The sequence below is a fragment of the Cyprinodon tularosa genome, unplaced genomic scaffold (genome assembly GCF_016077235.1).
Source record: "Cyprinodon tularosa strain WSP-4 unplaced genomic scaffold, ASM1607723v1 ctg25, whole genome shotgun sequence".
Taxonomy (NCBI): domain Eukaryota; kingdom Metazoa; phylum Chordata; class Actinopteri; order Cyprinodontiformes; family Cyprinodontidae; genus Cyprinodon; species Cyprinodon tularosa.
Window position 1 is genome coordinate 27,316 of NW_024038928.1, and position 15,670 is coordinate 42,985.

The 15,670-nt window shown below is 38.0% G+C and overlaps 1 protein-coding gene across 1 annotated transcript in view; it reads right to left on the minus strand.

Moving 5' to 3' along the window:
- The window catches only part of LOC119785474 (slit homolog 1 protein-like), a 66,829-nt gene that overhangs the window by 26,707 nt on the left and 24,452 nt on the right, over nucleotides 1–15,670 (minus strand). Inside the window, exons 3-4 of the mRNA XM_038288172.1 lie at nucleotides 9,497–9,568; nucleotides 9,320–9,391 (exon numbers count right to left, since the gene is read on the minus strand). Coding sequence (XP_038144100.1) covers nucleotides 9,320–9,391; nucleotides 9,497–9,568 — 144 coding nt within the window. The remainder of the gene's footprint in view (nucleotides 1–9,319; nucleotides 9,392–9,496; nucleotides 9,569–15,670) is intronic.

A 15,670-nucleotide genomic window follows, 5' to 3' on the forward strand; every position in this document is an offset into this window, starting at 1 on the left:
CTGAGGCCCGTAGCTAAAAAAAAACAAAAACAAAATGATAAAACACCTTTAGGTGTTTTCAAATTTAAAAAAAGACTAATTGCAGTTATCTACTTACGTTTCATTAAAGCTACAGTGTGTAACTTTTAGCGACATCTAGCGGTCAGACTGCAGACTGCAGCGACATGAACATCCCCCCCCCCCCACCGCTTCTCCCCCCCAACAGTACGGCGAGCGTTACGGGACAAAATGTCTTCCACGACGTCCACATCACCTACCTTCTCAAGTGATGAGGTTTGTTTACATAGATAATTTTACAGATATTATTTCATTAGTCTGTGTAGGGTATAGATTTCATGTAGACTTAAGATAATAAATATACCCGTTATTTTTTTCTACATCGTTGTGACGTTTTGGCGATCTCGCAATCGCTAGTTTGTTGGCTCTGCGCTGCCGTAGCGCAAAGATGTCTGCCTCCATGGCTGCGAGACCCGCTCCTATGTAATTATAAATAACGAATTCTAAGGCAACGCAAATATTAAGGGTTAAGAGGCTGAGCTCGTAGATGATGATAAATAACATAGCTATGTATAATATATTACATTTCTGACTGTAAATCCCTGTAATTATTACACACTGTAGCTTTAAATATTGGTGCACAACAAAAAATCTACAATAAAGGTAGAAGTTTTTTTTTTTTTTTTATTGTCATTAGGTTGCAAGAATTATTTTTTTGATCCCACTTTACAATTCTTATAATAATGTAGCATTTAAAATATGGTTTTAATTTTTCTAGTTTTTGAGAACTAAAATAATGTGGTTAATAATTTAAATCATAGGAAATATCTATATATGTTTTGCTTCTACCTATATTAAGCTATTCCTTCATCAAAATATTGTAAGATAATTAGGTATTTCATTTTATAAAGTTTATTTTTTTGTTGCTGCCCTTGACAGGTCACTCTTGTAGAAGAGATTTTGATCTTAATGAAGCTTTACCTTTTAAATACTGATAATAAATATGAACTAAAAATAGAATAATGTACACTGCAAAAACTAATCTAATCTAGAAATAAGTAAAAATATCTTGAATGAAGTATATTTCCCCTTAATTTGAGCAGGTAAATAAGATGATCTGCCAATAGAATGAGTAGTTTTGCTCTTAAAATAATATAATTAGATGATATGCACTTGAAATAAGACAATGTAATTGTTTTTTCTTATTTTAAATGTGAATTGTCTTGTTCAATTGGCAAAGTGTCTCACTTACCACCTAAATTCAAGAACAAATGCGCTTATTTTAAGAACAAATGACTTATTTAGATTGCAATTTTTTGCAGTGTAGTTATTTTGTTCTTATTTTAAACCTAATTAATTGTATTCTTCGGACAAATTGTCTTAGTTACCTGTTAAAAACAAGGGAAAATATATTCATTGCATAACTTATATTTCATTTTTTCTACTGTGCAAATCAATGTATATTATTGCAGTTAGACTTTAAACTCTAAATGTTTTGCCTAAACAAAAACTTTTTTAAATTTGAGTCATCATATCAAATAAATATGACTTTACAAAGTATAAGTGAAATACATTTCTCACATTCCTGTCTTTGTTTGCCTGTCGCTTCCTCTCAGGCCTCATTTCATTCCCATAATGCCCTCTGTTCCCGAGGGAGCAGAGAAGTTAACTAAAGAAGAAGTTACATCACTTATTGGGTGTTTGATCAGCTCACATCATCTGGTATCAGTGTGTGAGCTTAAGTTTGGATGGATGTGAAACATCAGAAATTATGGAGCGAGCTTCCAAAAACAGGAATACAGACATACAAACAGTGGGCAGAAATAAAACAGCTGAGGTCATGTTTGTAGAGGGAGAAACCCCAGATTCCCTACGCAGTCCTTGGCTGTTACCACACACAGAGGGGAGAAACAAGCTTTAAGAAAACACCGATCTCTGGGAAAATAACTCTGCTGTGTGTGGTCAGTGATGACAGATTTCAGCCCTGCAGATAGGGTAAATACAGAACTGAATGCATTTGGAAATGAACTGAACATCTAAACATATATCTCCTGTCAGCAGGACACTTTTCATCTAAAAGCAGGAAGCAATGTTCTCTAAGGAGCGGAGCTTTCAGGATGGCTTTAAGAATAGGAAAAGCACTAGTTTCCACTTGAAAAGGCCTTCCACTTTGTCATTTTTTGTCACAGAACAACTGAAATCTATTTTTTAATTAGACAGATACATATATACACATTACGAGGTGAAGAGGAGATGACATACAGCTTCAATTTGTCCTTTTTTTACTTAGAAAAATCAAAATATTGTTGAATAAATAAAGGCTCAACCTTCTTTAATCTAAAGTAAAAAGGGTTTTCAAAATCATTATGATGTGATGAGATATATGAAGGACAGAAATATCTAAAAATGAAATATATTTAAAGATGCCATGAAATAAATAAATGCAATATGTAGTTATCTATATCCTCATTCAAAGATTAAATATAAAATTTGCAGTTGAATAATTAAATGTTGCATCTAATAATTGAAAACATAGTCAAAATAATGATTAAATAGTTCAATGTAGTTTATTTCATCTATTTACTCATTTTCATCTATTTTTCTATTTTATTGGTTCCATTATTTTTAAAGTCACTGTTGGGTTCAAAAATGTAAGTTCGTAAAAGTGAAACCGAGTCCACGCAGAAGAGGGATTTTTAACAGCTTCTGCAGAAGGAGAGAGTTACGCCCAACTCACTACTCTCTGACGGACTTCCTCTGCAGAGCCTTTTTATTAGCAGATCATAACACATGGGGTGGGTTACAAAATAGAGTGTTCTTCTGACAAGACAATTGATCAGGTCATAGGACAAAATGCTCCTCTGATTGAATCACAGAATAGAGTGGTCTTCTGATAACTGTGATTAGCCTTGCACAAACATCAGTAATTTTCCATCACCGTTGCCTGACAGTTTGCAGTAAACATGTAAAGCATCTAATCTCCTCAATGTTTTATATACACACACATTAACTTTATAATCATTGAATAAACCTAACAGTCACAGACCCCAAAAATAACAGTGATACTCACCAGCAACCCGCTTTATTTCAAGATATAGAGATAAGTAACCATGCCATTTTTTAAATAATATATATTTATTTAATTACATTCAAGTATTTATTTCATAATTTTAAATGCAATTTTGATTATTTATCAGGACATTTTATTATTAAATTGTGCATTTTATTATATTATTCTAAATTTGATATTTGTATAATTTTTCATTACTGTACTCAAGTAGATTTTTCTGATATTTTTACTTTACTTTACTTTACTACTTATTTTTATGGCGACTTTTTACTTCTACTCCTTACATTTTTACACAAATATCTGTACTTTCTACTCCTTACATTTTAAAAAAAATGGCTCGTTACTTTAGTTTTGAATCATTTCAATGGAGTTACCGTTATTATTTTTCACGTCATCAATACCAAATTCAATCTAAGTGGATGGGAATCTACGTTGCATTTGACGCACCACTACAAGATGAATCGACAGATTCGGCGGTATTCATTGGCGGCAAATCATTGCAGCTTGGTGGCGGTGGCGTTAGCATAGTAGTATGGACGACGAGATGATTGAAAATGAACACAACGGAGATCTAGTCCTATTGGCAGACATCCATTTAAAATGTAGGCAACGGCATGAAAAAAGTGGTTTCTACTTTTACTTTTATACTTTAAGTAAATTTACAAGCCTGTACTTTGTTACTTTTACTTGAGTAAAGAAGTTTAATCAGTACTTCCACTTTTACCAGAGTATTTTTTAACACAAGTATCTGTACTTTTACTCAAGTACGGAAAGTGAATACTTTTGCCATCTCTGATGATTAAGAAAACCAGAATAAGACACCAAACTTGGTGTCCTGCGACCCCCCTGGGGGCCCCGAGTTCTAGAGCTCACACTTAGTGAAATGAAACATCCTTTATATTCAGCATAGCTTTTCTGTAAAAGCCTTGAATGTCTGTAAGAGGACAACCAGCATCATGAAGATTAAAGAAACGTCGAGGAATCAGTGGCAAAGACGTTTAAAGCAGTTAGCTCATAATGATTTCATTCTGGTGTTTCCTCTCCTGCTGCAGTGGGAGGTGTTATCTTTCCTTAGCAAACTAATGCTGAATGTAAGCTTTCCAAATAGTGATTATTTAAAATAACAGCAAAGGTTTACAAGATAATGCCTGTAGTGGACCTTCCAATTTCATGACCTTATAAAGCTGCTTTTGGGAGCAGTAGGCGGTACTGAGGAGAAGCAATGCCAGCTGATTTAATTTCCCTAATCTACCGTAAAGATCATTGTCATTAAAGACAAAGTGACAGAACAAGGCCAAAGTGGATGAACGGCAGTGAGAACAAGTCTGGGGGAAAAAGTCCAAGCTTGATACCCAGTTAATTGTTTATGTGGAGAGTTGGAACAAATTGGTTCCTGCAGGCAAATGACAGCAGCAGAATCTAAGTGCTTATTGTGACCTCCAGAGGTAATTTTTTTTTTCATACCTTCACTCTCTTCCAATGAAAAACTGATGAAGCACCAAAGAATGCCTCTGTGTAACTGATTATTTCATTACAGAAATGACATTGTGCCACAGCTTCAATATTTCATCAAATACAACTAGATTATGCACAAGATCCATCCAAACAAATGGAACTATACTATCATCCCACATATAGATCGACACAAATCAAATTACCTGAAAGGACAAAATTGAAAAAGCAGAACATGAAATCTCAGCTGAATTAGTCAGTGGAGATAAATTTCATTCTTTTACTGTTTATTATTAGACTTTATATTACTGTGTCACCAACAAACTATGGAATCCATTTTCCCATTAGGAATTAAATCATTTTAACTGGAACACAGATCTATGCAGCAACAGTGGCACTCGGACTAAAACCTGGATTTATAGTGTATTAATGGAAATGTGGACGATTTCTGAGGCCCATTATCGCAGTGTGATCTTCCTCCCATCATTATACGCATAAAAACCAATCCAGATCTTAGGCTTACCTCCAAGGAGCCACAGCCAGACAGCTGCTATCGCCACCTCTGCCAGATTCAGTCACCATTAATTAGCCAGCGTCACATGCCAATCACCCGCTCTAATGAGGACAGCTCTGCCTTTGTGTCTAATGAGGGAAGCTCATGAAAAATCCTAGGGGAAAGTTAAATGCACAAGGACGCCGTTGAAAAACACTGAATGAAATCCACTACCGAAACCCCTTTTTTAAAATTCTGTTGCTTGTATCCCAACAACTCTACCCCTGCTTAAAGGAATCTTTTTCTCTAAGAGCTACAACCTTAGAGCACTCAAACAATACAAAGCAGAAGATTCCTTTTTCGCAGCTAAAACTAGGGATGTCAAAGATACTGAAATGCTTTATCAATGCATTTCTAATTTGGTATGGTATTAATACTGGTGTTGCATATTTTTGCTATCATTTTAGATTTAATAAATAAACTGAAAATATTGTAAAATAGTTTTATATTCAGGTCATTTATCTTGTATTTAACTAGCATCGGTGATTCTGTTAAAAATGTTTGTTGTTAAAGCTACAGTGCTTGATTTATTTAGCGACATCTAATGCTACGTTCACACTGGATGCGATTCGAGCAGCAGAAGCAGCGCCTCATGAGCTTCTGAGGCGCTTCACAAGCAACAGATGCTAGAGTTGGAAAAATTTAACTTTTGCTGCTCCACGCGCCACATCAACCAATCAGGCCGAGGGTTGTAAGAGAAAAAGTGTCTACGAAGTGTGTGGGAAGAAAAGAAAGGCATCAGAAGAGGCAGATATATCCCTAAATGCTTTGCGCAGAGATCTCTCCTCGCAAAGCATCATGGGATTCGCTTTCACGGCTGGCCCGCTGTCGCCATAGGCTGCCATTTCCCAACAGTGGCGACTAATAGATGGCGCACCGCGCAGTGGAAGAGGAGTTACGTCACCAATGGGATAAAAAGCAGTGATCATTTGTTCGCACGGTCAGTTAATTGAGTCTGTATAAAGTCCACTATATAGTCCCCACTGTGTGTGGAGACAGTTAACTTGTATGAGCTAACAAAGGTGGTGCAGGAACCGTCTAGTGGAGGAAGAGTTATGTGACCAACAGGGATCAAAAAGCAAAAATGGTAAGCTATAAAGTCTACTATATATATTCCCCACTCACCACTGTACAGTTTACCAGATCATACAGTCAAAATGATTCAAAGTGATTCAAAGTTTTCTATCTAAGAAAAACCAGTTGATTGCATCGACTCATTGACTCTTCAGCAATCCCTCACACTAAGCATGGTTGTAGCGAAAGTGGAGAGGAAAAACACCCTTTTAACAGGAAGAAACCTCCAGCAGAACTAGGGCTGGGCGATAATTAAATAACGATATATATCGATCGATAGACGTGTGGCGCAATAGAAAAAAAGAGAGTCGATAAAAGTTTGATGAAGAAACGCAGTTTTCCTTCCTTCTCATTGTAGCCTATCATGTAGGTTTATGCTAGTCACTACTTCCTCCCAACCAATCGCAGTCGCGGACCCAGGCACGCCGTCACAAAGCGCCGCCCTCTCAAATCACAACACAGAGCACATGAAGATGTCGCAGCAAGGAGAGGCAGAGGAAATGGTTCCAAAGAAGGGTTTTTGTAGTTCGCCAGTTTGGCAGTATTTCGGTCATGGCAAGTCAGACAAAAAACAAACCACAGTCATCTGTAAAATGTGTAGGGAACCAGTGAAACACAGTCTGATAACACAACCAACTTTTTTTTTTTTTATCAACACCCGCAGGAGTACGAGCTCTGTAAGCCTCTCCTCTCCGAGGAATCTTTGGGAATTTTGGGAAAAAATTAAATAAAAAATTCAGTTCTGGGCAGTTTCCCACATAGTTCTAGCAATTGAGAGAAAAATGCTGAGGGGCCAAAAACTTCAAAGTAATGACTCAGGTTAAAGCAGGAAACTAAGCTGAACCATAACGAGGTGCCAGCAGCACCTCTAGAAGAATGGGGGTGAGAAAAAATACCCCATAGAAATGCTAGGCTAAAGGATGAATTGATTTTTGTTTGGGTTTTTGTTCTTGTTGAGTGGAGTTTACATGGTAGCCTAGTCCTACAATCTTTTAATTACCACAGGCTGGTGGTGTACTATTCCCACCCAAATAGGGTATTCTATTTATTTATTTGTTATATTTATTTTAGTCACTTTTTTGGTCACTTTAGTTTATTCTTTGTCAGTATTTAATTACATAACTCAGGTCTTTTAAGTTATTTTTCTTTAAAACAATTCTGTTATGGTTAAAAAAGTTGGTTAAATAAATATTTAATTGGAAGTCTGTGTTTGTGCTCTTTGTTAAAATTAAATCATTTAGCAATATCATAAAAAGTCCAGGCAGAGCTGCACATAAAATATGGTTTCAAATCTTTTCAATAATTATCGATATTGATCAATATGCTTTCTTTTTTTTATCGATAAGCTTTTTTTCTATATCGCCCAGCCCTACTTTATACTGTAGTGATTGAGGGATTTAGGGGTTAGAGCGAACGTCAGGGCGTTATGTTAAACGAGCTTTGAGAGCAGTAACTTTCAAAGAGAGCGTGCAGGAGGTTAAATTGTCTTGTTGACGCTCTTGCACGCTTTTAATAGGTGTTCCTCTCGGGAGCGGATACAGGGTTGTGCATGAGCTATTTTTTTTAAAGTGGAGAGGGCGGGTCTTTTTAAAATATTGTGTTAATAAGTGTTCAGTTTGTTTACACTTCATTTATATGATTTTATCTTAATAGTAAAGGTTAACATTTTTTATGCACTTGTTCTATAGTTGATGTTTAATTATTATCAATAATTCCTTACAGCAACATATAATTGATTGCTTATATTTGAAAATTTCCTTTTGTAATTTGTAAATTTGTATAGTATATTTTCATGACATCAGCATGTACTAGGTGATAGTCAGTTTGAATTGGCCTATTGCTGAAAATGGAAGTCACCTATAAAATCTCACGTTAAATAAAGCAGAGGAGATGGAAACATGTGACTGCAGAAAGAGGACAGAAGGCAGTTTTGCTGAAGAGATCAAATTTGAGCTCCTATAAAGCAGCACACAGATGTTAGATCGTGTCTGTGTTTCCCAGGGACATCAGCTTTTATAGATTCCATCAACACAGCAGGAGGACAAGAAATCACTTCAGCTGGAGGTAGCGCTAATGGCTTTAAACTGTAAGCGTGCCACTTTTTGTGACTATGCGTGTGTTGACTGATCGAACACGCCAGCTCCATCTCTGCTGGAAGCATCAAAGTAAGATAGTCGAAACAGTAAAATAACGACAAGAAAAAAACAGGACAAATACACAAATGCAATCCTCACTACAGAGTTTCACACATAGAAAATCAGCTGTTCATGTCCAGCGATCCCAGCAATCAGACATGCCTAAAGCAATATCTTGGATAAGTCAGTAATCTTAATGTTACTGTTACACATGAAATCAGTAGAGAATAAGTAAACTTAACCCCAACACTGAAAACCAAAGAGCTAACAATGCAAATCAAGTATTGCTTTCATAAAAACTGTATATAATGCATGCAGGCAGTTTTATGCCGGCGGCATAAAAAGGCAGCAGTCATCAGCCTGTACGTCCTCTATAGGCGAATTTGATAGGAACATGTTTCTCACATTTGGGATCCTTTGGCAGATAAAAAAAAGAAATGCCTGATTGGCATTTAAATGCGCTTCAGTCAAGTATGGAGGATAAAAAGTGCCAAAATTAAAGAAATAAATAAATACAGCATTAAATAAATAATTAAATGTGTCAATAATTAATTAAATGTGGAATTAAATAAATAAGTCATTCATTAATTAAAACCACATCACTAATATAAAGTGCCACAATTAAATAAATAAATACAGCAATAAACAATTAAATGTGTAATTCATTAAATAAATAAGGAATTAAATATATAAATGTGTCATTAATTAAATAAAATACGTCTTCATTTTATTTTAAAAATATATATAATTATTTCAGTGTGCATTTAATTATTTCATGGTCCTGTGTCGCAGTGCATCAAAACCATTAAAAGAATCTGTCAAACTCACCCATCAAAGTTAGGGGGCGGGGTTAACGCGAATCGAGTCTCTGTAATCGATTTGCTTCGCCTTAATGTGCAGGGTGACCAATCAGGTGTTAGATAACAGATAACTATGAGTCCTTCGCTCCAGCTGCGAAATTCACGTTCATTGTGAACGTATCTTTACAGTGCTCGTTTCCAAGAAACCTTACATAAAGTCTTAGAAGTATGCACTCACAGTCGAGACAGAGCTTCATTCTTCTGAAAGAGCAGTTCTGGAAGCTGGCTGAGACGGTTTCTATTCAGACGACTGTAGAGTCAAAGACACAAAAAACTGAAATAAGTAAGACATAAATGTTCCAGTAAGCTCAGCAGTTGGAATTGTATTTTTTCTTATATTGCTCTTTATTCTCACAGTCTTTCCAGCTCCTTCAGCTCATCAAAGGCTCCTCTTTCAATGTTACTGATCTGGTTCTCCATCAGGTGACTGTAAGAACATAAAAAAAAAGATCAGATAAACAAACAAAAATAATAGAAATAAAGAGTGATATTGCATGGTTTAATTTTTTAAAACAGTTCAACACTCTATAACATCAATTGATAATGTATATTTTATTGATTTTATAATAAAGTTTGATACACTTATTATTTTCTAATAACGAAAACAAAACATTGAGAAATATAAACATGAGCAACTTTTTTGGTATTTTTTAAATTAACTGAACTAAAATGATGTTAATGTTTTATAAAAGTGGTTAAAAAGCAAACGTCTGATGTATAGAATTATTACTATTTGATACCCAATGCAATAACCTGTTTCTCCGACAACCAGTGCAATAATTTTATATATATAAATATAAACATTCATTTATATAAATACCCATTACCCATGTAAACACCCTGTGCAATAACACTGTTTAATGATCCTACTACAAAAAAAGCTGTCATATGTGGACGCACTGTATATACTGTTTATATCCCATGCACATTTTTCTTCCTTTTGATAAATTTTTTCTTCTTTGACTATTTGAGCTGATGTAACGAGTACATTTCTCCACTCTGAGATAAATAAATAAATCAATTAATTAGATCCTGAGCTATCTCTATAGTTATGCTGCTATAGGTTTAGACTTATGGAGGACATAGGGACCCCCGTTTCATCATTCTGCTTCATTCTCTCTCTGTTCTCCCACTCTGCAGAATCTGTTAGTTAAATCTCTAATGTTCTGCTCTCTCTGCTTTTTCTCTTAGTAGCTTTGCCTCGTCTATTCCTGTTTGGCTGTGACTCCCTCCTGGAGAGAAATATCAGCTGTGCTGCTTCCATCAATAGATGCTGGAGATCTGGCTGTTTTTCAGTGTAGTCCTGTTTCTCTGAGCGATTTTTATTTCTACTTCTGAGACAACAACATAAAAAATTAGAATACACATTCAGACACGTGTCTGAAAAGCTATTTTACCAAACAAGGTTTAAACTAAACATTTAAAAAGGGGCTTGGCTATCAAAGTTTTACAACTGTTGTTTTCCAGTGTAGTCCTGTTTCTCTGACTGTGACTGGCTGGATGTGCTCTCTTCATCCTCAGACATGGGAGCTGGCTCGGAGCTCGTCTGCCTGGCTGTGTGTTTCCTGGATGGGGCCGCCTTTTACAGCTGCTTTTTGTATCTATGCTTCTGTCTCCTTGAACCCCAGTCGGCCTCGGCAGATGGCCGCTCACACTGAGCCTGGTTCTGCTGGAGGTTTCTTCCTGTTAAAAGGGAGTTTTTCCTCTCCACTGTCGCTACAAGCATGCTTAGTGTGAGGGATTGCATTTGAGTCAATGAGTCGATGCAATCAACTGGTTTTCCTTAGATAGAAAACTTTGAATCGTTTTGACTGTATGATCTGGTTGAACTGTAAAGTGCCTTGAGATGACATGTGTTGTGAATTGGCTCTATATAAATAAACTGAATTGAATTGAATTAATAAAAGCATTCCTACTTAATTTTATAAAGAGGTGAAGTAAAGATACTTTACTAATGTTATGTACTTATGGTATTGAATTTGCATGCATGGAATTTTCAAAATAAGCATGGAGAGTAGGCTACGTGTGTATTTTAAATAAAACTGCACATATGAGCATTGTGCATGTGCACTGTTGGCAGGATTCTGATTTAGTCGATGATGATTTACAGGCAAAATTGGTGTTTAAGGTTAAGCCTTAAAAACTTGGTGATAAACTTGTCATACCAAACAGTTGTGGCAATGCAATGGAGCCAAGCGTCCAGATAAAGGCTTGTCTCTCTTCTAATCTAGAGTTGCCTGTAGATAGCATTCTCAGGCAGGTGTGGAATGCTAAAAAGCTCCCCGCTTGGTAAAATGGACTTAGAGTTTTATCAGTAATGGACTTTTCAGACAGCACGGACCTTGTCCTGTTCTTGCTGCAGGGCTTTTGCACATTTGGTTTGTATTGCACTGGTTGGATTAGCGGGTGTTTTTGTCAGCAATATAGAGCAAGTGGTAAAAAAAAGCCTTGCTAATTAGAGCAGCATAGAAGAATAGGCTGAGCACAAAAGTGCATAAAAACCTTGATCCAGAGTGCAAACTAGAAACTTATGGTTTGTGAAACTGGTTCAGGGCTTGGCCTGTTTTTCAGTGTAGTCCTGTTTCTTTTACCGTGGCTAACTGTATGTACTGTCTTCATCCACATGGGAATTGGCTCAGAGCTCGTCTGCCTGCCTGGTCTTTCCTGAACAGGGCCAAAGATGGAGCTGATTGACAGTTACATTTTGTATCTTTGCTTCTTTTTGTATGTCTGCTTCAAGAGAAAACTAATCATTCCTATTGTATAATCTGTTTGAATTGTCTCTGTAAAGTGCCTCCATACTGCTCGTCCAATGTATTCCAAGTGTCCTGAGTGGGTAGCGTCCATAATTTACTGGAAACGAAGTCATTTAGAATGTTTTTAGAGCATAAACAGTAGTGTATAGGATTTCCTAAAAGCGCGTTCACGAGTCTACGGAAACCGCGGCAGACCAAACCAGATGAAAGTGCGCATTCAGCTCGGCAAAGAACTCATCCTCTTCCTCAACACTGAAGTCCTCAGACATTTTTCTTTCGTTGTTTCTTTCTTTGCACAGGTAAACAGCACATTTCTTCTTCTACGCTTGCATTATCGGCAGAGCAGACGCTGAATGCGCACTTTCATCTGGTTTGGTCTGCCGCGGTTTCCGTAGACTCGTGAACGCGCTTTCAGGAAATCCTATACACCACTGTTTATGCTCTAAAAACATTCTAAATGACTTCGTTTCGAGTAAATTATGGGCGCTACCCACTCAGGACACTTGGAATACATTGGACGAGCAGTATGGAGGAATACTGACACGTTTTTTGTGGACTTTTATGGACCTTTCTGCCTCGGGCGCCATAGACCTCCATTATTTGAATGTCAGCAGACAGCAAGAAGCCTCCCAGATCTCCAGATGCATTTGAGATATCAAAAAACTACTCCAGAGTGTTGTTCAGCATGGGGGTGAGTAGAAAATGAAGGCTAATCATGTTTTGGGTGTACTATTCCTTTACGATAACATATGTTGTGAACTGGTGCTATATAAATTAACTGAATTTAATCAAATTATAAGCTCTCCCTTTCCACACCAGAAATAATCGCAAACTTAGATTGCATTCTTTGGGCAATTTAGACACACGATCATGGGCGGTTTTAGACAGGGGCCAACAGGGGCCAGTGCCCCTGCAGATCACGTCCTGGCCCCTGTTATGGCCCCTGTACTGAAGACATAATACTAAAGGATTGAAATTCTAATTATAATATGCACTGGAATAGACATGGTTACTGATAAGTCCTTTGGATCTATTTCATTTTTTTTCTTTACAAATTATTTGAAAATAATAAGGTGGTAGCTTCAGCAGTATTGAAACAGGATGTCGTTTTTTTGTTATCTGCTAATTATTTTTTCAAAACAAATTTTAAAAAATGCTCACATTTTTACAGCTGAATTTATCCGTTTTTCTTGAGTTCTAATTCAGATTGTATAGAAAACAGTTATTTTAACTTAAATTAAGTGAAAACTATGTAAAATTCCTAAATTATGAATTTGTATTGACCTAATAAGGCATAGCATTTTAATTAAACCTAATTGAATAAAAATTTTACCTCATGCAGCTATCTTAATATTGTAATGATGCCAGTTACACCGAGCTATTGCCGTCAACAGGTTTATTAAGCAAAACGAGCTGTTATTTCTGAGGCAACAGCTCACGCCCCTCACAACATGGCTAGCATAAGCCCCAACAAAGATAGCCCTTCAGTTAGCCTTCTCAACCTGCTTAACACTTCCGGTCCTGGAACCGCTGCTCTCCCAGCTTCCCCCCCCATGCGAACCAACAGGCCTATCGCATGAGAGCAGGAGCCAGCAGAGTCAGGCAAAGGAAACACACAAGGAAGGGAACAGAAAACACATAACCATATGGACCCCAATAAAACAAAACACAGAATCATTACAATATATTTGAATCCTTTGCCCTGTTTTTTATTCCATGCTTTTTTGTGCCCCCATTAAAACACGCTGGCCCCCTCCTGCCCCCCTGGTACATTTGGTCTTGAACCGCCACTGGACACGGTACTAACTTTTTCTTCATTTTGCTTCCTGGTCTTTCTAGCTTGTGACCGGATGGCCCCGTTTCTATTGGACATACACTATATTGCCAAAAGTATTTGCTCACCCATCCAAATTATTGGAATCAGGTGTTCCAATCACTTCCATGGCCACAGGTGTATAAATTCAAGCACCTAGGCATGCAGACTGTTTTTACAAACATTTGTGAAAGAATGGGTCGCTCTCAGGAGCTCAGTGAATTCCAGCGTGGAACTGTGATAGGATGCCACCTGTGCAACAAATCCAGTCGTGAAATTTCCTCGCTCCTAAATATTCCACAGTCAACTGTCAGCTGTATTATAAGAAAATGGAAGTGTTTGGGAACGACAGCAACTCAGCCACGAAGTGGTAGGCCACGTAAACTGACGGAGCGGGGTCAGCGGATGCTGACGCGCATAGTGCGAAGAGGTCGCCAACTTTCTGCAGAGTCAATCACTACAGACCTCCAAACTTCATGTGGCCTTCAGATTAGCTCAAGAACAGTGCGCAGAGAGCTTCATGGAATGGGTTTCCATGGTCGAGCAGCTGCATCCAAGCCATACATCACCAAGTGCAATGCAAAGCGTCGGATGCGGTGGTGTAAAGCACGCCGCCACTGGACTCTAGAGCAGTGGAGACGCGTTCTCTGGAGTGACGAATCGCGCTTCTCCATCTGGCAATCTGATGGACGGGTCTGGGTTTGGCGGTTGCCAGGAGAACGGTACTTGTCTGACTGCATTGTGCCAAGTGTAAAGTTTGGTGGAGGGGGGATTATGGTGTGAGGTTGTTTTTCAGGAGCTGGGCTTGGCCCCTTAGTTCCAGTGAAAGGAACTCTGAATGCTTCAGCATACCAAGACATTTTGGACAATTCCATGCTCCCAACTTTGTGGGAACAGTTTGGAGCTGGCCCCTTCCTCTTCCAACATGACTGTGCACCAGTGCACAAAGCAAGGTCCATAAAGACATGGATGACAGAGTCTGGTGTGGATGAACTTGACTGGCCTGCACAGAGTCCTGACCTCAACCCGATAGAACACCTTTGGGATGAATTAGAGCGGAGACTGAGAGCCAGGCCTTCTCATCCAACATCAGTGTGCGACCTCACAAATGCGCTTCTGGAAGAATGGTCAAAAATTCCCATAAACACACTCCTAAACCTTGTGGACAGCCTTCCCAGAAGAGTTGAAGCTGTTCTAGCTGCAAAGGGTGGACCGACGTCATATTGAACCCTAAGGATTAGGAACGGGATGTCACTTAAGCTCATATGTGAGTCAAGGCAGGTGAGCAAATACTTTTGGCAATATAGTGTATGTGCGTTCAACACTTTACACTGTGTTAAAAGTTGGACAATAATAAACGTTGACTCCTGAATGAGTGGGTTATCGATGAGGTGCAATGCACCAAACAGAGTATATGCCATTCAAATTACAACACATATAGTGATCCTCTTTGGGGATCTAGGTAGTAAGATGTATACCATAAGCTCAATCTGCAAATTGCCCTCATCTAATGATTTTGTCATCATATTATCAGAGCTTTAGTACAATGTGATTAACCACTGGGTGAGGAGAGGGGCGGAGCCTTAACTTGACAATGGATAACTGAGGATTTGCACAGGCAAGAGTCTTTAATTCATCATTAAGGTCTGAGATAACTCCTTCAGATTGGCATACTGGGGTGATGATCCAAGACTGTACAGCAACCACCAAGAGATCCCCATCTCAACCTTTAGAGGATATCTTACTCACGAAGGAGGTTCTGACTGATTGTTGTACCCTGGATTGAGCTTTTCTATATCTGAGGCCATGAGTGGATTGTTTCCTGGGTCAAAGGTCAGTCTTTGCCTCAAGTGATGGAGTTTAAGTACCTAGGTGTTTTGTTTAGGAGTGATAGAAGGGGGGAGTGGGCTAGAGGGAGATGGATATATGGACAGGGACCTTGCCTGCCATAAAACAGACA